Raw genomic sequence first — 23888 nt, forward strand, 5'->3', positions numbered from 1 at the left:
TGTGAGATAGGCGTGTAGATCGACTTCGCTTTGCGATCTAGGGTGAGGTAGTCTCCATGAAGTTCCGGAGATTGCATCTTTTACCACTGCATTCTCTCTGATACGAAGTGCTCGTGGACCATCGGAACCAATGTAATTTATCAACTGCCCCATTGGTGTCCAGACATCGTACCAAAAGCTTGTTGATTGACCGTTTCCTAGTTTGGACTTGCAGAACTGTAACGCCAATGGACACAGATCCAGCGGCTTGCGCCATGCCCATGAATCAGTTGCTGAGGGATTGATTCTCCAAAAAGATTGACCAGCTAAGTGGATGTTCCAGTGCCATTCCACCCAAAGAGAGGGCGCTTTAGAGAGTAGCAGCCAGATAAATTTGAGACACAGCACCCTGTTCCACGACCTGAGACTCCTAAGACCGAGGCCTCCTTCAGCCTTCGGGAGACAGACAGTAGTCCAAGCCACTTTAGCTATGCTTCTTTTTTCCACACTGCCAGACCATAGGAACCGCGAGGAGAGGGATTCGATGGTCGTGATGCATCCTTTTGGCAAGATAAAAGCAGAGGCCCAAAAGTTGACGGTTCCAAATATTACAGTCTTGAGCAGCTGTAATCTTCCCGCGAATGATAGGAGCTTAGCAGACCAAGCATGGAAGCTCGCATTTAGTTTGATCATGAGAGGAGCATATTCTGATATCTTCAGCTTCCTGCTCATCAAAGGGAGGCCTAAGTATCTAATGGGGAGTTGACCAGAGGGGAAACCATAGCTATTGATAGCAGCGGTTTCATTTTGGTCGAGACCCGATGTAAACAGCTCCATCTTTGTTGGATTCATCTGTAGACCCGACCATGAAGCGAAGTCGTCAAGACATTCCGAGATACCATGTAGGCTATTACTAGACCCGTCGAAGAACACCATAACATCATCAGCAAACATCAAGTGTGTGAGCTTTATCTCTTCTGTTCTTGGGTGGTAGCCTATGCATCCTGATTCATATCTAGATAGCAGTAAACGCGATAGACATTCCATAGCTAATACAAAAAGGTATGGTGATAAAGGGTCCCCCTGCCGAATCCCTTTTGTACTCTGAAAAAATTCCCCGGAGACGCCATTTACGGAGACTGAGAAAGATGCTGTCGATAGGCACTCGTTGATAAGACTGATGTATGCTTCTGGAATCGCTAGCGCCCTCAGGGAAGCTAGAATGAAATCCCAGCGGACACAGTCAAACGCTTTCCTCAGGTCCACCTTTAACATGCCTCTTGGAGAAACAGACTGCGTATTGTATCCATTTACCAGGTCAGTGGCGAGGAGGACATTCTCAGCAAGGAGGCGACCAGGGAGAAATGCCGATTGTGCTTTGGATATCGTTATGGGTAAGATCTCCTTGAGGCGTGAAGCTAGCAGCTTTGAGATGACTTTATAGACTGTGTTGAGGCATGAGATGGGTCTAAAGTCGGTGGGGAGAGACGCATTCAGTTTCTTGGGGATTAGTACCAGATTCGCAGAATTCCATTGCTTGAGCAATTTCCCTGATCTGAACAACTCCTGAATAGCTTCGGTGATTTCAGTGCCAATGATAGCCCACATCGCCGTGAAGAACTCGGCGGAATACCCGTCAGGACCCCCTGTTTTATTCTTCGGCAGGGAGAAGAATGCTTCTTTAATATCAACCGCAGAAAACACTTTATCAAAACTCGCCGTTTGCTCCTCTGAACATTTGAAATCAAACAGGAGGTCTAAGTCACTCTGAAGAAACAAAGGCTGCGCGACGGGGCTTCCTAATAAATCAGAGAAGTAGCCTACACATAGTTGCTGGATCCCCTCCTGAGAATCAATGCGCTCACCCGCCTCAGAGAAAAGGAAGTGGATGTGGTTTAACGCTTGTCTTGAGGCTGCATATCTGTGGAAGAGCGTGGAGTTTCCATCCCCGAAGGAGAGCCAGTTGATACGGGACCGTTGATAAAAGAACTCAGCCTCTGCAGCAGACAGCTCATCCCATTCTTTCTGGGCAGAGAGCTCAAGAGAAGCATTTGTTGTAGAGGGGGAAGATAGCATAACTGCCTGAGCCTGTGTTAACTTCTCGAGAGCTTGCGCTGTTTTCTTCTCAATACCAGAGTAGTTCTGCTTGCTAAAATCTCTGATAACATTCTTGAGCATCTTGAGTTTCCTTGCAACTCTGAACATAGCTGAACCTGTAACGTTGAAAGAGAACCAACTAAAGCACACGGTCTCCATAAAATCAGGGTTCTGCAGTATAAAATTATAAAATTTGAAAGGTTTCTTTGTCCTTATCCTGTTCGGGTCAAGCGTGATTGAGATGACAGCGTGATCTGAGAAGTGCGGACTGCCAAAGAAAGCCACCGAGGAAGGGAACATGTTGTACCATTCCACGTTGACGAGAACTCTATCCAGTTTCTTGGCCAGCGGCGACAACTTTTGCTTGTTCCACCACGTAAATGTAGTTCCCCTGTAGTTGAGGTCATCCATGCTTGCATCTGACAGACATTGATTTAATTCCCTTATCCTCTTATCCATGTTAAGAGTGGGAGGTGAGGAGTGTTCAGAGGGGTCTCTAATCTGGTTGAAATCCCCTGTGATCAGCCACGGCTTTGATTCCAGATCGTGTGTGGCTGCTAAAACTAGAAGCTCCGCCCATAGAATGGATCTCTCCGCAGGATCATTTGAGGCATAGACAACCGAGATGTACGCCTTGGGCTGTGGGGCAGATGGCCATGTGACTTCAACCGAAATCATCTGAAGGGACCTAGAGATGATAGTAACCTGGAGTGAAGGGTGCCACACCAACCAGATTTTGCCAAGAGGAGAGAAGTCGTAGTTCGCTTCCGAAGACCACCCCGGGAAAATTTCAGCAACAAATTTATTCATCTTGATCGACTTGACGTGCGTCTCAAGGAGACCACCAAAAAGAGGAGAAGTACTCCTAAACCATTTCCTTAATCTGCTGCGGTGACTTTGTTTATTTAAACCGCGTATGTTCCAGCAAATAAGGTCGATCGACATTAAAATTAATTGCTTTTGGGGCAGCCCCTGTATCCTTTTAGACCTGAAAATTTCTTCTTATTCCTAACCACTTCAAACCCCTCGTCATCATGACTGAATTCACCTTCTTCAAGCTCCGAGTCGGAGGATTCCACATCCGAAGAATCAGGCTGCACATCAGACTTAGATGATCTCGTATTAGCTGAACCACTCCTAGGGCGCGTAGATTTAAGGTAGTAGGGAGTTTTGCTAGTTTCTCCTCTCTCTTTGTCTTTACCAGTCCCCAGCTTGGAGAGCTGGTTATTCTCTGTTCGCTGCATCCCCTTATACTCCTTCTCTCTGCCGTCCTGCGGCTCGCTCAAAGGCGCAGACGATGAAGTATTGCCGGTGGGTGAGGGAGGCGGGGGAGTTGAAGCTTTCTTTGTGGTTTCAGCGCTTTGGTCCACCACTTTCCATTTCTGCTTGTCTTTTGATCTCCCTCTTCTCGTCTTTCTCCCCGCAGGTTCTTGCTTAAGATTTTGCGGGCAGTTGGCAAGAGAATGCGTTTTCGCCTTACATCGGGAACAGGCCTTTGCGATGGATGGGCAGCGCTTTGAGGCATGTCCTATTTCTTTGCAAAGATCACAAACAGGCGGCATCCAAGGGCTTGAGACCAAGACTCTGCAGATTTCACCTGAATCAAATTGCACGTTAACCGCTTCAGGAAGCTGCTTCCTAGGGTCTATGATCGTGAACACTTTTGCAACTTCCACGTTTGTTTTATTCTTGGTCATCGGGTGGAGGAACTTGGGGTGGCCCACTAGTCCCGCTATACGCTCCAAACCATCTTCATTGAAGAACTGGAAAGGGACCTTCCTGAGTTCCAACCAAATAGGGGCAGAGGTTAGCTCGGGCTTTGCTGGCACTACTCCCGGCTCCCATTTATCAACAAACATGGTTTGGCCTTCTATCTGCCAGAGACGCTGAGTTAGAACTCTGTGTCTTGTTGCTGCATTTGGAATTCGAAATAGAAAAGCGAAACCCTCCATCTTGGATACTGCTATGTCACGGTATTGTTTACTCCAAATTCCGTTGACGATGTTGTGAAGAGTCCCCTGTGACGGTGGGTCAGAGTAGAACTGTCCCAGAATAAAGGATTCCCAAGACTTTTGGTGCTTCTCTATTACTGAGTTTGGGATTTTTATGCAGGCTTCACCGGAAGGTAGGAAGAAAGCTTCGCCTTTCTTCGACAAGCGCTTTCCGAGACCTTTGGCATGGGCGCACCAAGAATCCGATGGGTCACTAGGCTTGATAGATGCGTCGCTGTTCATGTTTGTGCCTGCAGCGGGTAGTACTACATCTGCAGATTGACCCTCACCCAGAACTAGCTGAGCAGGAGCTATCTGAGCCGGAGCCAGCTGAACAGGAGCAACATCGAGGTTGATCCCTTCACTTGAGGCTTCCTGATTACTAACAGCTTGGTGCGGGGTCATAGAATTAATCTTGGCATCCACAATTTCAAGCTGGGAAGCCGCAATAGACAAAAGCCCCTCCTTAGAGGCGACTACAATATCCTTGACCGAAACCGAGGATCGCTGTGGGGTTATCACAGGAATCGACTCCAATTGCATGGACAGGGTATTAATGCTGGCTGAAGATGGATCAGATGCCAATTCATCGATCACTATCTTATTTGCCTGAACCTCTGTTAGGACGAGGGCCAGATCTGAAGAAACACCGGATCGTTGAGCAACCTTGTCAGCTGGGGAGCCGATTTGGGCATCAGAAACAATCTTGGGGGCTTCACAGGGGTGGCAATCCTCCAACGAGTTCGAGAGCGCCTGAGAAGGGGGCTTCAAAGGGGCTTGTGGCGGAGATTTCAAGGGGAATTGTGTCGGGGAATTCTTGGGCTTTTTCTTCTTCATCGTGCTCGGCGGAGATAGAGCGGAGCACTGGCTGAGGAGCCGACGTCTGACGAGACGCCGGTGAGACGCGGACGGAGGCACTGTTGCTCTGGAGATCGCCTTTATTTCGCCGGTTAAGAGAGAGAAACTAGCCGTTTTTCCTTTTTGGACATTTTCCACGAGAATAATTAATTTCTTACTAAGAAAATGTGATGTCTGCTTTTTTACAACAAGAATCATATGATTTTTTGTGTGCATATGAGCACATGAAAGCTTAGTCGTATTATAATAAAAAATAGGTTAAGATCCGAATATTATGTATCAAATGATTTTTCATGTTATTATTTATTTTGTGTTTATCTACGTATTATATATATAATTAAAGAGTAAAAACATAAATGAAAACAATATTTCTTGTTTATTTACAATATATTTGTGGTAAATAAATCAAAACAATTATTTTATTTATTTTCTATATTGCATAATTAAATTTTAATGATATTGACATATTTAAATAATATATTTTTAATATAAATATTTATTATTAATATTTCTTACTCATATGATTTTATTAATATTTGTATATTTTTGTAACAAAAAATTTAAAGCATTAATCAAAATTTTTAAAAATTTAATGCAAATTTTAAAATTAAAATATTAAAGTCTCAATACTTTTTCAATGCAAATTTTAAAATTAACATATTTACTTATTTATTTTTATATGGTATATATTTTAATTTAAACAATATAAAATAGATATGTATATATATTTAATATGAATCTTATATATTAAAACAGAAGTCACAACCTTGATTCATGTGTGATTTTTTTAAAAATAGACCTAATGAACCTATTCATAGAAATTCATACTATATTTTAATTCAGACTAATATAAATAGGATTTTTAAAATATTTTAATCATAATATCTTTTGATATCTTTTCATTTTAAATATAAATATATTTATTTTAAAATCTAATAAATCTGTTTAAAAAGATTTTTACAAGATCTTCATTTTCGAAATTATTTTTAAATATTTTCACTAATTTTGAAATTAGTTTAAAATATTATTATACATTAATATATTCAGTTATATAAAATGAAAAATAAAAAATCTATAATATTTTATTTATTATATAATCATAATCAATCATATTAAAATAAAATTATTATATTGAGCTAAATATAATAAAATTGTATTAAATTTATATATTTATATATTTTATTTTCGTAATTATTAAATATTTATGTTCAAAAATAAAATCTAATATGTTGGTAAGATGAGTTAACAATATCAAACTATATAATACTTGTATAAAAATTAACATGTAGTTCTTTAAAGTTAATAATAAAAAATCTTTGTAACTACTTTAATCAAAATATATTTTCATTTTAAATATAATATATATTTATATATTATATTTTCATTTAAGTTATCGTTTAGAAATGAAAATAAATAAATTATATCCTATTTTATCTACTTTTATAGTCATAATCATGTTAAAATATAATTATTATACTAAAATAAATATGATAAAATTATATTCAATTGATAAATTTATAAATTTTATTTTCATAAATATAAACTATTTATTTAAAATATAATATGATGATAGAACAGCTTAAAATTAACAAACTATATAATACATATCTAAAAATTAACATATCTTACACTTTTATATATACAATAAGAAATTATCTAAAATGAATAAGCATAAAAATATTGGTAAAAAGAAATCCAGTTTTGAAATACGGGTCAGAATTTAGCATAAATTAAATACAAAATATTTTTTAAATATATTTTCTCATGAATTTATTAATTTGCTTAATAAGTAAATGCAAATACAATAAGATAAATATATAATAAGAAGTGGTAAATACATAAGGTTTAAACAATCTTATATATTAAAAGAGAAGTCACAACTTTGACTCATGTGTGATTTTTTAAAAAATGGACTTAATGAACCTATTACTAGAAAGTCATGTTACATTCAATTTCTAATATTATTATTATTATAGATCTAAATAACTCACTTTCTAGATTATAGGAACTAAATAATATGTCTACTACATTATAGGAATTAAATAATTATCAATCTTTTTCTAGCAAAAAAAAACGTGATCTGGAAACAACCAATTCAATAAAAAAAATATACGATAAAATTATTATGTTTTAAAAATATACGATAAAATTATATTAATATATACCAATGTAGAATTAAAAACAAAATGTTTATATAAAAATAAATGAAAATAAAAATCCGCGCGGTTGCGCGGGTCGTGATCTAGTATCTATTAAATGAGATTTCATATTCATACGATTTTCTGATCATTTATATCTTGTGATAACAAAGAAAAAGGTAAACTATTAATCACAAAATTTTCATTGTGAGATTTTTAATATTTTGTGTACAGTACTAATTAATTTGATAGTTAGTTTAATAAAAAAATATAATATATGTTTAGATGAACCAACTTATTTTCTAAATATTCTAACAAACATCTTAGCAAGGATAAGTAGCTACAAAAAAAATTAAAAAAAAATGAAGAACTGATTTAAGTCTTGGAGTTGAGGAAACTCTCTCTCCCCTCCGTTCTCTCTCTAAAAATCTTTCACAGAGGTGTTGATGAGAGAAGTTCAAGGTTTTGCTGGTTTCTTCTCCGGCTCTGACTCCCGGTGATCGGGCTTCGATTCTGGCAAGCGTCGGCTTCTTCAGCGGCGACTTGGCCGGCTTTTCTTCCGGCAAGCGATGGCTTCTTCAGTGTTGCTTGGCTGGCTCTGTCTCCGGCATGCGATGGCTTCCAAAGCACCGTTCATGGCCGGCTTATCTTTTAACTTTCATCGCTCATCTCCGATGTCTGTTCTTGTTCAGATCCGGTTTTTCCGGTTTCATTTTCTCGTTTTTAGTTTTTCTCTTGAGCGTTTTAAAGATCTGTTGCTGTTGACGTTTATTCTAATCTTGAGCTTTCTGTTCCGGTAGAGTGCTCGATTAGACATCCGACGGTAATTTTGGAGCCGGTAAAGTCGACGGCGTCTCTGCTTCTGAATCACCTGGTTCTCCTTTGCTTACGGCAAGGCATGTGGCTATGTTTTGTCTTTGCGGAGATGCATTTTTCACCATTTGGGCTTTAATGGTTGGGCTGTGATGTGCCTCTCTTTTATATTTTCGTATGGGTCTTGTCGTGTTAGGCATTTTTTCCTTTTCTTTTGTTTTTGCTGACCGTTTGGTCTTATTAATAAAACGAGATGGAAAAAAAAAGTAGCTACAAAAAAATATATTATAATGCTTCTTAATTAATATACAAATGATTCATTTAGAGGAAATGTAATTAAATATGTATATTGCTCTTTGACGTCGTCATAACCACTGAATAAAGTAATTTCACAGGCGAGAAAACAGCAAATTATTTCACTACAACTTATTTTATATAGCCGACCATCCATAATGATTACTCTTAAAATGTTAGTTCTCCTATTTAAGTGACACCACTGGTTGTTGTCCTATACGGTTTGGTTGCACTACGAAAAAAGTATAGTTTACCTAAATATAGGAGGACTTGGAAATTTCTGTTATATAATTAAAGCGATTCTAGTGTAACTTTTGCTTAGAAACCCGAGGCTTGAAAATTAATAAATTGATGCTTGTGAAGTGCGTAGATAATGGATCTTTGGTCTAGTTGTATTAAATCTACACATGTATTCATTACTTACGTATTAATGTGGGTGTTTATTACTTATTACATTGGACCGGTTGAGTGAAGTTTGTAAGTTTTTTTTCATTACTTATTACAAACTTTACTTCATGGATTTTAAGTATAATGTTTCTGCATTTGATGTGTTCAGATTAAAGTCGCAAGTTAACTGATGTGGCGTCGCTCTATACTTACATTTTGAGCTGCAAAACATGTTTCTTTAGAAAAAAAAAATCTATAGAAAAAAAAGCCCTGATATGTTTTATGGCCGAATGACTTAGACCCAATCCGCGCAAGCTTGTGATATTTTGAAAGAAATCAAGACAATAATCTGCAGATTATGCGACAGATCTCATATAACTTCCCGACCACTACTTTTGGACATTAATTTTGGATAATGTTAAACGCCAAAGGGATTGGTGAGTGTGACATTATTGTTTGTAGAATAATAATTAAATTTAATACTCGAAATATGACATATTCTTCAACTAAAACTAAAGTAGGTAGTGGGTTTTCTTTACATTCTTGAATCATTTTTATAGTTGAAATAAATGATTTCCATAATCATAGAATACAAACTATCGAAAGTGGCACCCGTATCACGAATCTGGTGTTGTTTTATTCGTTTGGCTATTAAAATAGTGTGGATTAATGATACTATTGCTTGTTCCTTTAGATTCTGGACTTTCCTCTTCGTTGGTTTCATAACTTTTTATTTCTTTTCAATAAACTTCTTTTCTATCCCCTCTCGTCATATTTACCTACTATCTACTCTCGTCTCTCAGGAACTTTTTTTTTTTTTTGATAATCATGATTAAGTTTAATTTAAAAATATAACCTCTCTCAGGAACTTTTTATAACATAAGGGAAAATTTGTACCGTTGAGAAACTCAACCAGTTTGTTAAAGTTATATATATTAATATTTAACAATTAAACTATTAAACCATTTTTACCAAAATATTAACCGTCGACATGTGGCGTTAAAATTTCTCATGGATTTGCAAATGTTTTTCAGTGGAGAAACTACCTCTTGTTAATAATATTTCTGGAAAAGGTCTCTGAAACCTCCTCTGATATAATGGTCTAAGTCAATGTATAACAATCTAAATAAAAATATGATATGTGAGGAATTGTACAATGTTTAATTCTGTGATATTATACAAACATTATCATTTTAGCTTTTGTGTATTTTTATATCAACACACCAGTTTCTTCCTAATTTATGGATTTCATGTGGTCAAATAGATATTGAACCAATTATATATAGAGAATATTACACTACTCTAAGGCAGTTTCTAAGTTTCTAATAACACAATGAGTCACATTCAGCTACTAGGACAGTTTCTTCTAACTAATCCATTTTTCTCCACTTGTACCTAATCAATATAGTTCATCCGTAACTACTCATAGGAAAAGCCCAACTAGTTTATTGGCGGGAACCTATATCCACCGCACATCTCCCCCCCCCCATCCAACGTCCCATAATAAATCTGTCATATATGACAAGACATATATCTGTCTAAATTCTCACCCTTTAGATTTACTTTTTGTCTTTTACTTTTTACGGCCCAGATTTAATTTGTTATTCTCCCTTCTTCATCTTCATCGTTTTGTTTCAAACTTTTTTTTTAGAAAGAATAGACACCGTAATCTACAGCTTTGTTTATATTTGGCCACAAATTAACTTCCGCTAAACTTGTGGTTAGTTTTCTAACATCCAATTATCAAAATTAATTCATTTTCTCTGTTATATTAATTAATCCAATTATGAACATGTATGAGCTGTTTTGAAGACGATTTTATCATTTATGCCCACCCCTACTGATATTCAATAAGTTCAGGTCCGCTTATCCAAATCTGAGTTTTTGACATCAGCTACGAGTAATTAGTACACATTGTCTTTTAGCATGTGTACATCTTAGTTACGTCCACATGTACACATTTTTCACAACGTCCGGGGTTGTACATTTGTGCCTGTCTATATGTACAACTTTGTTTCACAGGCTGAATTGTAATTTGAGAGAACACGTATGAACATGTATAAGCTGGTTTGAAGACGCTTTAACATTTTATGTCCACCTTAACTGATACCCAATATGTTCGGTTACCATGTGTATTACTTTATCACGTCCACATGTACATGCATTTATCTACCTCGTGGTTGTACATGTATTTAATATAGGTTGGTTTTAGTGTACAATACCTCTTGATTTGTACTTACACATGTTCTTTAGTCACACACACATTTATCTAAGGGTGCTTTCTTTGAACAAAAGCTGTTTCGTCCAAACAACACAAATACTACAATATCCGTCCTTACACAATATGTTCTTTAAACACAAATACTACAAAAGGCAAAATACGTCCTCCCGTTCTATAATATCCCAACAACACAAAATACACCCTCCCTTTTAAACCAAACAACGCATAGATGTCTACAATTATCACAAGTACAAAGGCACAACCCAATCCGTGTAAATCTCCATCGCATACTACTTCCTAAATATATCCACCAAGTCATGTCAGGTGAAGACATTATTAACCGACGATGTTTATTAATTTGTTGACAAGTTTGAGTGAACGCGAGTACATGGTTGATTAGAAACTGTGTACAATCAGTAGGCAGTGTACGTAAATGTATCAGTGTACATGACGCATACTCATGAACAAGTCCACGAGTACATGTATCATTTAACAGGGTTGTGATGGCCAATGTAATGAACATATAATAGAATCGAAGAATAGTTTCATGGGAAATGGTGTGTATTTGTTGTGTAAGATACATAATTGTGTACGTATATTTCTCCGTCGTTGATGTATACCATAGAAATAAGACCATCCACAACGATTTGAAGCTTGAGAATATGTATAGTTTCATATGTGCACACATGTACAACTCAGATAATGTACACATGAAATTTTGTTAGACAATGTATATATATGTTAGACGCTGTACACATGAAGTATTGTACATGTGGATAGTAAATTTTATGTGTACAGATGAACGTTATAAAAATCAAACTAAAACTATGTCTTCAAAAGCCAACAACAAGAAAACATTAACAGACAAACAAAGAATATGCAAAGGGATAAACATCGAGAAAGTATACATAGATTGATGATTCAATTTCTTAGTCATTGATGTATACCTAGGAATAAGACCATCCATAACAATTTGAAGCTTGAAAATATGTATAGCTTCATACGTGTACACATATACAACTCAGATAGTGTACACAACCAATTTTCTCAGTACACATAATTAAAGAAAATTGCTAGACACCACATAATACGTGTTCACAACGCTCATTCATTCACATGTCCATATGTACAGCCAAACACACATTCGTTTACAAGTCCACATGTACATATATACAGAACCACCCTAGTATGTTGTGTAAGCTTCTCACCAACATAATTCAACAGTTTCTACTCATTGTCACCACCTAAACGCTTAAGCAAAGCTGGGATAGCTTAAAACGCCCAAAACTGAAGGCTTCCAAAGCAAGACCTCAACAATAGGGCCATCTCCTCCGTGTCGTTCAGTGCGTCTCTAACGCACGTAGATTATCAATCTCCGAGTACATATTGATCCTCTCGCATGGGTACCGATCCGTTGCAAAGAGCCTTTCTGGGAGACTTCCCTTTACATCTTCTACCGCCACTGTTTCTATCCAACAAAGAGAATCAGGCTAAAAAAAAACAACATCAAAATTAACCAATCTAGCCATCAAAGCAAAACTGAAGTTAACTCACCGTCAGCTATCTCTTTTCCCCGCAGACTCCGCTGCCGAGACATGCCTTTAACGTCGTTACGCCTCACCATTTTTTTTTCGTCGTTACGCCTCACCATCTCTTTACCTCGCAGACTCCGCTGTCGTGACATCTTGTTCTCGTCGCCGAACCTCGCCGTCGATTTTTAGACACGTTATCGCCTTTTCAGTTTCTCCCTCTGGTCTCGATAAAAGCCAAAGTGAAAGAGAATAATTTCCCTTACAAATCCGTATTTAATATTTATAATAATTGAAAGTGGGATTTTTTACGCTTGTGGGCCCATCACACCGATTTTGAATTTTGAAAATCCAACAAACAAACTAAGAAACGAGAAAAGGGGAAAACTGGTTAGGTTTTACTAAGGGCAAGTTGGGTCTTTTCACATAGAAACTGCCTCAGTAGCGGAAAGTGTCTTTTTATGACATGGAAACATGGAAACTGTCCTAGAGTGAAAATAACTCTATATTGGCACTTATAAATTAAACTTGTTCGTGTGTGGTAGCGTTTGTTTAGGTTTTGTTTGCTAGTGTAGTTCTCTTATTGTTAGCAAACTATATTGATGTGAAGTTTAAATGCATTTATACGTTTTTCAAATATTGTTAAAATAGCAATCTCTATGTTAATTCAAGACATTGCAAATATATAAAAGAACTACTTTGTTACATTGCAAATATATAAAAGAACTACTTTGGTACAAAAAAAGAACAATCTAAGTTACATTATATTCCATCTAAGATATGGGTACAAACTGGGTACAAAGCACAAACCCGACAAGAGTCAATATCAATTGATTCAATTCTGTAATTCACATATTGTCATTTTTGGTCAACCACCCTATTATCAAGTTGAACCTTTCTTAATATTCTTATTGCAACTGCAAAAGATTCCATAATAGTTCCCTACTCAATTATATTTTAAGAATTTTATCATTTTATGGTAACTATTTTTGTAAACAAAACATTTGACTATTTAAAAAAAAAACAAAGCATACATGTTCATATAGTCATCAAGTATGGTACTTGATGTATATATATGTTTTTTTACTTCTCTCTAATAGCCATATTCAACTTTTAGGTCTTGATTTCATGATATCATCTAACTAACGCAAGTGCAAGTTGATGGATTAAAGAAAACTTTCTTTTTGGAAAAAAAAACTTAACTATTCCGTCAAAATAAGAGACAAAACAAAGTTCAAAAGAAAAAAAAATCCGGCAAAACTAGTGAATCGCACTAATTCCAAAGAGAATTCTACAATTTGTCTTTTTTCCACTTCTCAACTCCCACTAATAAACCCGAAAAGTCATTACGTAATAATTTCATTTTGCGCACTATTATTTAAAACTAATGCTAGTAAATTTCAATGTGTTACACAAATTTTCCAAGACAAATTGATTTTATAATATTTAAGGAATAAAGGGAAATATCAAATATCGTTTTTGATTGGTGCATTCCCACCACGAGTGTCCTGAACGTGTCGTAAAACACAGCCGTCAGACTTGACAAAGCACATTGCTTACATGATGAGCTAAATAATAATAATTGTGGTAATACCACCGAATAATAAATCTTTTTAGCGATGAATTATTAAGTTACTCGTTTCACTGGGACATAATAACTAACTGTGGTAAAAAGAAAGCCAATCACTCAAAGCAAAACAGTTTGATTTACTGAATTGTTAAATGATTTTGGAAAATAATAATTAGTGAATAAAATCTCTAGGAATATATTTTTTTTTTAAAAAAAAAAATCTTACAAGAATAATAATATTTTTAAAAAATATCCGGGTACAGTTGTATTTGTGATATGTGAAGCAGAGAATCGGTTCCAATATATTATCCGAAAATGTTTTATTTATTTTGTTTGATTCTGCGATATTATGGAATCACACTCCGCCGATTTGACCTTTCGTCCTTCTCTTTCTCTAATCCAATTCCAACCCCAAGCCAAGACGAAGAAGAGAACTCGCAGACGGAAACTTTCCCGGGAAAACTCCAGAAAAAAAAAACCGTTGGAAAATGTGCGAGCCCGATGATAACACCGCCAGAAACGGCGCCACACCTCCACCGTCAAGGTCGAGGGAGGTTCTGATGGATGTGGATGACTTGGATCTCGACGGCTCGTGGCCTCTGGATCAGATCCCTTACTTATCCTCATCGAATCGCATGATATCTCCGCTTTTCGTCTCCTCTTCCTCCGAGCAGCCTTGCTCCCCTCTCTGGGCGTTCTCCGACGTCGGAGGTGCCGTTAACCACGGTGGCGACGATGAGAAGATCAGCTCCGCCTCCGGTGTTCCTTCGTTTCGTCTCGCCGATTATCCTCTCTTCCTCCCTTGTTAGTAGCCTCGCCGAACTTTAACTCTTCTCATTCTTTCCCGATATAGAATATATCATATTTCTATTTTAAGCTTATAGAACTTATTTGATCGTAAACCAATGGATTTGATTTGATTTGATTTGATTTGGCGTTTGACTTTGTTCTGCTTGGTACTGTTTTGAGTATCTGAAGTCGTTGAAACTTTGCAGACTCTTCTTCACCATCAGTGGCTGAGAACACCTTAGAGAAGCATAACGGTTTCCAGTTTCCTTCTCCCTTGATGAGCCTAGTCCCGCCGGAGAACACAGACAACTACTGTGTGATCAAAGAGAGGATGACTCAGGCGCTTCGTTACTTCAAAGAATCAACCGAGCAACACGTTTTGGCTCAGGTCTGGGCTCCTGTGAGAAAGAACGGTCGTGATTTGCTGACGACTTTGGGTCAACCTTTTGTTCTTAATCCTAACGGTAACGGGCTTAATCAGTACAGGATGATATCTCTCACCTATATGTTTTCTGTGGATAGTGAAAGTGACATTGAGCTCGGGCTCCCGGGTCGGGTTTTCCGTCAGAAACTGCCTGAGTGGACCCCGAATGTCCAGTACTATTCCAGTAAAGAATTTTCGCGGCTTGACCACGCTTTGCACTATAACGTGCGGGGTACACTGGCGTTGCCTGTATTTAATCCCTCTGGTGAGTCCTGCATAGGTGTTGTGGAACTTATTATGACCTCGGAGAAGATTCACTATGCACCCGAAGTGGACAGAGTTTGCAAAGCCCTTGAGGTTTGGTTCTCTTTCCTCCCTTCTGCACAACTCAAGCTTGCTCTGTTTTTTCTTTATCTGAACTGATTTAGATAACTTTGTGTGAATGGACTTGAGTTTTAAGTTGCAATTCTTGCCTTGTTAGTCATATCTGTTCATAAAAAAGTTGATGTACGTCCGCCTGCCATGTTGAAGCTCTATCTCTCTAAAGCACAGTTTTTTCATTGATAATAACAACAAATGTATATCAGGAGCTTGCTGCGTCTATCTTAGTTATAGCTTCTTCAATATCTGTTATAATCTTGTATTTGAATAGTTCTGTGTTTTTGGCAGGCTGTAAATTTGAAAAGCTCAGAAATACTTGATCACCAAACTACTCAGGTTAGCTACAAGTAATTTTGTGATTTGATGAGTACCATTTAGGCACTGAGTTCTCACTGTTTTCAGTTGACTTTGTATTCGCAGATATGCAATGAGAGTCGCCAAAACGCACTTGCCGAGATTCTAGAAGTGCTAACAGTTGTATGCGAGACCCATAACTTGCCTCTGGCTCAGACGTGGGTTCCCTGTCAGCACGGGAGCGTTCTTGCCAATGGTGGCGGTTTAAAGAAAAACTGCACCAGTTTTGACGGTAGCTGCATGGGCCAAGTCTGCATGTCCACAACCGACATGGCCTGCTATGTCGTGGATGCTCATGTCTGGGGATTTAGAGATGCCTGTCTTGAACACCATCTCCAGAAAGGACAGGGAGTCGCTGGACGAGCTTTTCTCAACGGTGGCTCGTGTTTCTGTAGAGACATCACCAAGTTCTGCAAAACGCAGTACCCGTTGGTCCATTACGCGCTCATGTTTAAGTTAACCACTTGTTTCGCAATATCTCTCCAGAGCTCTTACACAGGCGACGACAGTTACATTCTTGAATTCTTTCTTCCCTCGAGTATGACAGACAACCAAGAGCAAGATTCGCTTCTTGGTTCTCTTTTGGTGACAATGAAAGAACATTTTCAAAGTCTGAGGGTTGCATCTGGGGTTGACTTTGGTGAAGATGACGACAAATTGTCTTTTGAGATCATCCAAGCATTACCGGACGAGAAGATCCATTCAGAAATAGAATCTATTCGAGTTCCGTTTTCTGGTTTCAAGTCAAACGCGACAGAGACGCTGTTGATTCCTCAGCCTGCGGTTCAGTCGTCTGCTCCAGTGAACGGAAAAACCAACGTGGCCACTGTTAATGGGGTGGTTAAGGAGAAGAAGAAAACAGAGAAAAAGCGCGGGAAGACTGAGAAAACGATCAGTCTGGATGTACTTCAGCAGTATTTCACAGGAAGTCTCAAAGACGCTGCAAAGAGCCTAGGAGGTAGTTTTACATCCATGTACCGTTTCATGTATTGGTTACTTACTGGTAAGATATTTCAACTAAACTCTAGATTGTTGTTGTCTCAGTTTGCCCGACGACAATGAAGCGAATTTGCAGACAACACGGAATCTCACGGTGGCCATCAAGAAAGATCAAGAAAGTGAATCGCTCGATCACAAAGCTGAAACGCGTCATCGAATCTGTTCAGTGTACTGATGGAGGCCTGGACCTGACTTCCATGGCCGTTAGTTCCATCCCTTGGACACACGGTCAAACAGCAGCACATCCACTAAACTCACCCAACGGTTCCAAACCGCCCGAGCTACCAACCACCAACAATTCACCTAACCACTGGTCAAGTGATCATCACAGTCCTCCCGAGCCAAACGGCTCGCCTGAGTTACCAAGCAATGGTCATAAGCGTTCACGGACGGGGGATGAGAGCGCCGGGACACCAACCTCTCACGGTTCGTGTGACGGTAACCAGTTAGATGAAACAAAAGTCCCAAACCAAGATCCGCTGTTCACGGTAGGTGGACCACCGGGGCTATTCTTTCCACCTTATTCTAGAGATCATGACGTATCCGCAGCATCATTCGCAATGCCGAACAGGCTTCTTGGTACTATAGACCATTTTCGTGGAATGCCCATTGAAGACGCTGGAAGCTCAAAAGATTTGAGAAATCTCTGCTCCACTGCAGCATTCGACGATAAGTTTCCAGACTCAAACTGGATGAACAATGATAATAACAGCAACAACAACATGTACGCTCCTCCAAAGGAAGAGGAGGTGGCAAATATTACACGCGAACCACCATCAGGGTCCGAAATGAGAACGGTAACCATCAAGGCAAGTTACAAAGAAGACATAATACGGTTTAGGATATCCTCTGGTTCGGGTATAATGGAATTGAAGGATGAAGTGGCGAAGAGGCTGAGACTCGACGCCGGTACGTTCGATATCAAGTATCTTGACGATGATAACGAATGGGTATTGATAGCTTGTGATGCTGATCTTCAAGAATGTCTCGAGATCCCTAGATCCTCCCGTACTAATGTAGTACGGCTCCTGGTTCATGATGTAACAGCGAACCTCGGGAGCTCCTGCGAGAGCACAGGAGAATTGTGACCCGAGGTAAAGGTAAATCATTACACTATTGTAAATAGTTTTTACTGTTTAGGGGTTGTTTGTTTTTGTTTTTTCAAAAGAATGTGTATGGGGGGGACAAAGGTGTAAGAAAAAAAAACATTTGTTTGTAACTGTAAGTGGGAGAGTGAAGTTAGAAGTCAATTGTAGTTGAAAAACTAACTCCAGGCATTTTTTTGTATTTTAATTTTGAAATTGTAAACAAGATTTGACAGAAAAAGCCTAAAAATGAACAAAATCGGATTCTTGCATGTGTTGAAGATTTCTTCTACTTTCTAAGATTCAAAATGAAGTCAATTTGTTAGACACTCTTAACTGCAGTTAGAAGTATCTCCAATCTTTTTACCCAAACATAAAAAATCTCCAGTTTAGCACCAGTGTGATTTTGTCTAGGTAAAATTTTCGAATTACCTAATAGAATTATAAAGAAATATGTTCAAGATATGATAAAAAGAGGTATAAAAGGGTTAAATTGCATTGTTTGGAATTCATGTACTGGCTTATGGATCTAAAATCTTCTAACCATTCAAAAGAACACTTCTCTTTTCAAAATGCTGTAATTAACCAGTAAGGTCAAAGAAGCATGAAGAAACATATTATTTCTCATTTGGCCTAAATTCAGATTTAGAAATGATCCCGTCCAATTGCTGGTCTGAGTTAGTATAGCAGCATAGCTGAAAGGAAAAATTTCTAAAAAAAGGTTATAAAGAAAAAACTGCGCATCCAGCGAATCGAACCCTGGTCAGTACCGTGGGAGGGTACTATGATACCACTACACCAGATGCGCTTGCTTGACTGTTCTGCAAATTAAATCTTTATAACAGTATCCTTGATTCGCTTACTCGGCAAGCGCCTCGCGTTTGGCATTTTCGTTTCTTCAAAATCAAACAAACAACCCCAAATCTCTTCCCCTCTGTTAATCGAATTCCACCACCACCACCAAAGACGATCTTCTTCTAAAACCCTAATCAGATCGGTAGATCATGGACAAAAGCATCAGCATAAGCACCAACGTTAGCACGACTACTTCCATGGAGAAGATCGATCAGGCAGCGAGCTGGCTCAGCGCCACGATCATCTCCGCTTTCTTCGCCTCCCTCGACCGCTGCGCCTGCGTCAACCTCTCTACCTCCCATGACGACGAAGACGAAGACAACGAAGAGTCCTACCACCGTCCCCTTGCTCTCTCCGCCGCTCCTCATTCCAACGACACCGTTTAAGCTCCGTGTTTGACCTCTCTTGGTAATAAAAATCTTATCGTGTGTTTTTTTTTTTTTTTGGCTTCCTCTGGTTAATCGATAAGTAAGCATTACGTGTAATGCTAGATGGATATTTCAGACCTTTTGGATTGTAAATGTCAGACTCGGAACTTTGTTTTGTGATGGTTCTCAAGTGCTTTGTCTGTTTGTCTGTACCTGATGATCTTACTTGGGTTTGATGTAGTTAAGATCATTCGTTTGAAGTTTCTTTTGTTAATCAATCTTGACTTCAAGTATTTAAGTTCAGTTTGTTTAGTGGAACTGATCGATAATCAGAGATCTGACACTTGGACATCAAGTAGTTCCAAATTAACACGTGTGTGTGTGTGTGTGAAATTCGATGCGGTCAGAGTAAATGTCGTGTTTAACTTGAACTACCCAATGTTGTGTTTGCTTTAGCTAGATTCCAAGGATTCTCTCATATAGAGACGATATTGTTTAAACGTCTTTGTCATATGAAAACAAATGTTGTATTATAGGGACCATCCACCGAGTCACACTCAAAACATTATTTTACTTTTAATCTCAGTTGGGATCCAAACAAACTTATGTGTGGATTGGTTGTTTTGTTCTTTGAGTTTCTTGAATATAGATTCTTGAAATGGATCTCTGATGGTTTACACCAATTGCTAAGGAAGCAATATATATTTTTGGTTGGTAAAATGTTAAATTACTATACCAAAATTTTCAAGATTTTACATAACAACATAAAAACAAAATAGCAGTATGCAGTAATTAAATCTAAACAAAACATCTAACCAACAGAAATTGAAATGAAAGGTCCTTAAACTATGAATGAGTGGAATGGCCGATACAGTTACCATGAGCTGCTGAAGGAAAGTAAAATGTTGAATTAACAATGACTCTCAAGGGTCAAAACTCCATCGTCGCATCTTGCATTCTGCATCGATGTTTTGGGTGCGTATCATTTCGTTTTAGGGTTTAGCAGAATAAAAGATAACATAATCTACTCCTTTTTGTTGTTAGATTGCATTTGAATGGGAATATTGTTACGGAGTTGCATCATTTGTCTGTATCTAGGAAAAGTTTAATTTATGGAGGGTTTGGCATGCTTCCTCTAATCAAGAAATAAAAGTAAGCTCTGCTGGCTCCTATGATGTGTATGTTTTGACTATAAGCTAAATAATAAATAAGTAAGGCCACCACCAACTTCTTAGGCGTGTCACTTTTCCTCCCGTGATTACTTCTTTAAAAAGCGAGTTTAGTTTTGTTTCTTACTTTATTAAAAAATTACGTATTTTCAGAAATTGTTTGTTGATAGGTTCGGTTCGTATTGAATTTGAACTCCTTGGATACTTGAGCATATTGTTTAGAAAGATCACAAATCCACACAAACTTGCCAAACAAATCTAATCGTTATCATCCTGAACCAATCAGAATGACCCGTCTGACTCAGCCAGAGGGTTTACTGGTATATATATTTCCAAAAACAAGCTCTTCTTTCCTTTTTCGTATGTGTTCTTCTTAAAACCCCTAGTCAAAGTTCATACCTCTGGTAATGAATTCACACAAACATAACACTAGTCCAATCTCTACACTCTCCTTCTCATCTCACTACAAATACTCCCTCTTTGCTACCTCCTTAGACCTAAAACGACAACGTTTCACTTCTCCGTTGTTGTTGATCTTCTTGTTCCTCTGTTTGTCTTTTGCTACTTCCATGGCAGTCTCAGACTCAGATTCAGACTCTGGTCCTGTTGTTCAGACGACCCCACTCGTCACCTTCCTCCAGCGCGTGCAACTCACGGCACTCCGATCATACTCCAAGAAGCCTGACCCTAAATTCTACATTGACCTGTCTCTCAAGCTCCCTCACGATCTCTCCACCGCCGAGTCCGCCTTCGACGATCTCACGACCGGGTCACGTGACCTGTCAGTGCCAGTGGAGAAGCTTGAAAAGTTCGTCCACGAGTACTTCGACGATGCAGGGAAGGATCTGGTGCACCACGAGCCAGAGGACTTCGTCTCAGATCCCACCGAGTTCCTCCTCAACGTGGAGAACGACCAAGTCAGAGAATGGGCGCGTGAGGTACACTGCCTTTGGAGAACCCTGAGCTGCAGAGTCTCTGACTCGGTCATAGAGTCACCTGACCGGCACACGCTTCTCCCGTTGCCGGAACCGGTTATCATTCCCGGTTCGAGATTCAGAGAAGTCTATTACTGGGATTCTTATTGGGTTATCAAGTCAGTGTTCATCAACTTTTCAAACCATTGTCTTTTTTTTTTCTTTCTATAATTTATTCTTCAACTCCTTTTAATATTCCGTGTTGACTACGCAACACGAGCTCACGTGTCGATGTCATGTTATGTGGTGCGCTTTTGCACGTGCAGAGGACTTTTGACGAGTAAAATGTTCACTACGGCCAAAGGTTTAGTGACGAACCTGATGTCACTTGTGGAGACTTATGGTTACGCTTTGAACGGTGCTAGAGCTTATTACACTAACCGAAGGTAAAAACCAAAACAGATAATCATCGTAAAATGTTACGTAACAGAGAGTAATAGGCTGTTTTTTTATTGTAACAAGCCAACCACCTCTATTGAGCTCAATGGTCTATGAGATCTATAACGTAACCAAAGATGAAGAACTTGTGAGGAAAGCTATCCCTGTGCTTCTCAAAGAGTACGAGTTCTGGAACTCAGGTTAGTTTTTTAGTTGAGTTACATAATGATATGGTGTGTTCTTTCCTATATTTAATGTTGGTTATATTATAAGTATCTTTTAATTTTGTAGGAAAACATAAGGTTGTAATTCGAGACGCAAGTGGCAATGATCACATCTTAAGCCGGTATTACGCCATGTGGAACATGCCTAGACCTGAATCCTCTGTTTTCGTATGTTTCTTGTCTCATTAGCTCAAGTAAACTGTAGCTTTTTTTTAACTTGGAAAAAAATATTTTGACTCCCTCTCTCTCTCTCTCTCGCTCACAGGATCAAGAATCAGCTTCGGGGTTTTCGAGTACGTTAGAGAAACAACGGTTCCATCGAGATATAGCTACGGCTGCTGAATCAGGATGCGACTTCAGCACGAGATGGATGAGGTTAAATTTATTATCAAAATTGTTACTAGAATCGTTTATATTACTGTCACACTTAATTAATATCAATAATGTTTTGTGCAGACACCCTCCTAATTTCACAACGATGGCTACAACATCAGTTGTTCCTGTTGATCTAAACGTCTTTCTTCTCAAGGTTTGTTTACTTTCTTGATCACACATTAGATCTCTATTCATTATGGTTCAAGATTGTACATGACTATGCTTGAGCCTTGTACTGATCTTCTTTTTCCCTTAGATGGAACTCGATATAGCGTTTATGATGGAGATTGCTGGAGATAGAAAAGGTTCAGAGCGTTTTGTGAAAGCGTCAGAAGCGAGAAAGAAAGCGTTTGAGACTGTGTTTTGGAATGAAAAAGCAGCGCAGTGGCTAGATTACTGGCTTTCCTCCAATGGTGATGTAAGTTAAAGAATCTTTAGTTACATTATCGGATTTGTAATGCTATTCAAACATTGGGAGCACGTTTGTGTCTTCAGGAGCCTGAGACATGGAAAGCTGAGAACCAAAACAACAATGTTTTTGCATCTAACTTTGCTCCAATCTGGATTAGTTCCTTCCATTCAGGTAAAACTATGTCTACATGTTTATTTGCACACATTTATTAAGTTTGATGGGTTTACAACTTAAAACCAATTACAATGGCTCATTTCCATTATATACTAGTTAATATGATTTCAAACTTACGATGTGGGAGTCTTTGTCTCTAATAACATGTACATGTAGATGAAAATCTTGTCAAGAAAGTTGTGAAGGCTCTTGCAAACTCAGGACTCATCGCTCCCGCAGGAATCGTAACATCTTTGACAAACTCGGGACAACAATGGTAAATGAAATTACTTGTGGTTCAAGTTTCACTTTGAATATTTAAATTTCTTAACGAAACATTTTTAACGTTGAGATGTGCTTGCAATGTATTAAAGGGACGCTCCTAATGGATGGGCACCGCAACAAGAGCTTATAGTTACAGGACTCGCAAGATCTGGTCTAAAGGAAGCTAACGAGTTGGCAGAGGAGATTGCAAGGAGATGGATAAGAAGTAGCTATCGTGTTTACAAGACAAGTGGGTTTATTCATGAGAAGCTCAATGTTTCAGAGTTTGGTGCATATGGTGGTGGAGGGGAATATAAGCCACAGGTAAAACATTTTTAGTTTAAGCACTCTAATTCAACTTCTTTTACTTAGTTAGCTATTAAGGGGTCTAAAATGCAGAAAACATAGTTTTTTTGGTGTAACATAGTTATATTCTTGGAGAAAATTCTAGTTATATTAGCATTCTTGACTTTTATCTTGCAGACGGGATTTGGATGGTCAAACGGAGTTATATTAGCATTCTTGGAGGAGTTTGGATGGCCCTCTGACCTGAGCATTGAACCGTAGATTTACTACTTTCGTATTAAACATTAAATAAAGGAATTACTTCATAATTTGCAATTTTATTTAAACTTTATGATAGTGGGAATTTACTAGTAGTTTCACTTTTTGTGTGGATTCGGTTAGAATGTTTTGGTGTTCCAGATATTTTGTGATCGATATAATCATCATCCCAACTTATGATCGATTTCAATCTAGTTCATTTATATTTTTCACTAAAAAGAGCTAGGCAAACGACATTCTATA

General features: G+C 38.2%; 3 protein-coding genes and 1 non-coding gene across 5 annotated transcripts; 3 read left to right on the forward strand and 1 right to left on the reverse strand.

Moving 5' to 3' along the window:
* The first annotated feature begins 14122 nt into the window (after positions 1-14122).
* Positions 14123-18144, forward strand: LOC103861648 (protein NLP7). Its single transcript, XM_009139366.3, has 5 exons — positions 14123-14681; positions 14873-15447; positions 15760-15807; positions 15892-16783; positions 16870-18144. The coding sequence occupies exons 1-5, from the start codon at positions 14366-14368 to the stop codon at positions 17910-17912; spliced, it is 2874 nt and encodes a 957-aa protein (XP_009137614.1). The 5' UTR covers positions 14123-14365; the 3' UTR covers positions 17913-18144.
* A 252-nt stretch (positions 18145-18396) lies between these two features.
* On the forward strand, positions 18397-19425 carry LOC103861657. Its single transcript, XM_009139376.3, has one exon. The coding sequence runs from the start codon at positions 18914-18916 to the stop codon at positions 19148-19150; it is 237 nt and encodes a 78-aa protein (XP_009137624.1). The 5' UTR covers positions 18397-18913; the 3' UTR covers positions 19151-19425.
* On the reverse strand, positions 18647-18717 carry TRNAG-CCC. The gene has a single exon. It is a non-coding gene; the product is annotated as a tRNA-Gly (tRNA).
* Positions 19426-20390: 965 nt separating the features above from the next.
* LOC103861669 (trehalase) lies at positions 20391-23835 on the forward strand. Of its 2 annotated transcripts, none has more exons than XR_004456415.1 (11): positions 20391-21394; positions 21542-21661; positions 21738-21853; positions 21945-22045; positions 22143-22252; positions 22334-22406; positions 22509-22670; positions 22748-22835; positions 22995-23094; positions 23192-23489; positions 23533-23820. XR_004456415.1 is itself a non-coding variant. In XM_009139386.2 (11 exons), the coding sequence occupies exons 1-11, from the start codon at positions 20709-20711 to the stop codon at positions 23646-23648; spliced, it is 1854 nt and encodes a 617-aa protein (XP_009137634.1). In that variant the 5' UTR covers positions 20394-20708; the 3' UTR covers positions 23649-23835. The 2 variants fall into 2 exon arrangements, 1 of the variants encoding a protein (XP_009137634.1); XM_009139386.2 differs by having other exon boundaries at positions 20394-21394; positions 23192-23405; positions 23565-23835.
* Positions 23836-23888: the final 53 nt, after the last annotated feature.

This window comes from Brassica rapa, chromosome A01, assembly GCF_000309985.2.
Source record: "Brassica rapa cultivar Chiifu-401-42 chromosome A01, CAAS_Brap_v3.01, whole genome shotgun sequence".
Lineage (NCBI taxonomy): Eukaryota > Viridiplantae > Streptophyta > Magnoliopsida > Brassicales > Brassicaceae > Brassica > Brassica rapa.

Bases quoted from the DNA above. Each gene is read 5' to 3' on its own strand.
- LOC103861669 (XM_009139386.2), top strand. From the start codon at position 20,709: ATGAATTCACACAAACATAACACTAGTCCAATCTCTACACTCTCCTTC. The intron at 21,662-21,737 runs GTAAAAACCAAA...TATTGTAACAAG, and splicing joins GCTTATTACACTAACCGAAG to CCAACCACCTCTATTGAGCT. The intron at 23,406-23,564 runs GTAAAACATTTT...TTTATCTTGCAG, and splicing joins GAGGGGAATATAAGCCACAG to ACGGGATTTGGATGGTCAAA.
- LOC103861657 (XM_009139376.3), top strand. From the start codon at position 18,914: ATGGACAAAAGCATCAGCATAAGCACCAACGTTAGCACGACTACTTCC.
- LOC103861648 (XM_009139366.3), top strand. From the start codon at position 14,366: ATGTGCGAGCCCGATGATAACACCGCCAGAAACGGCGCCACACCTCCA. The intron at 15,448-15,759 runs GTTTGGTTCTCT...TGTTTTTGGCAG, and splicing joins GAGTTTGCAAAGCCCTTGAG to GCTGTAAATTTGAAAAGCTC. The intron at 15,808-15,891 runs GTTAGCTACAAG...TTGTATTCGCAG, and splicing joins TTGATCACCAAACTACTCAG to ATATGCAATGAGAGTCGCCA.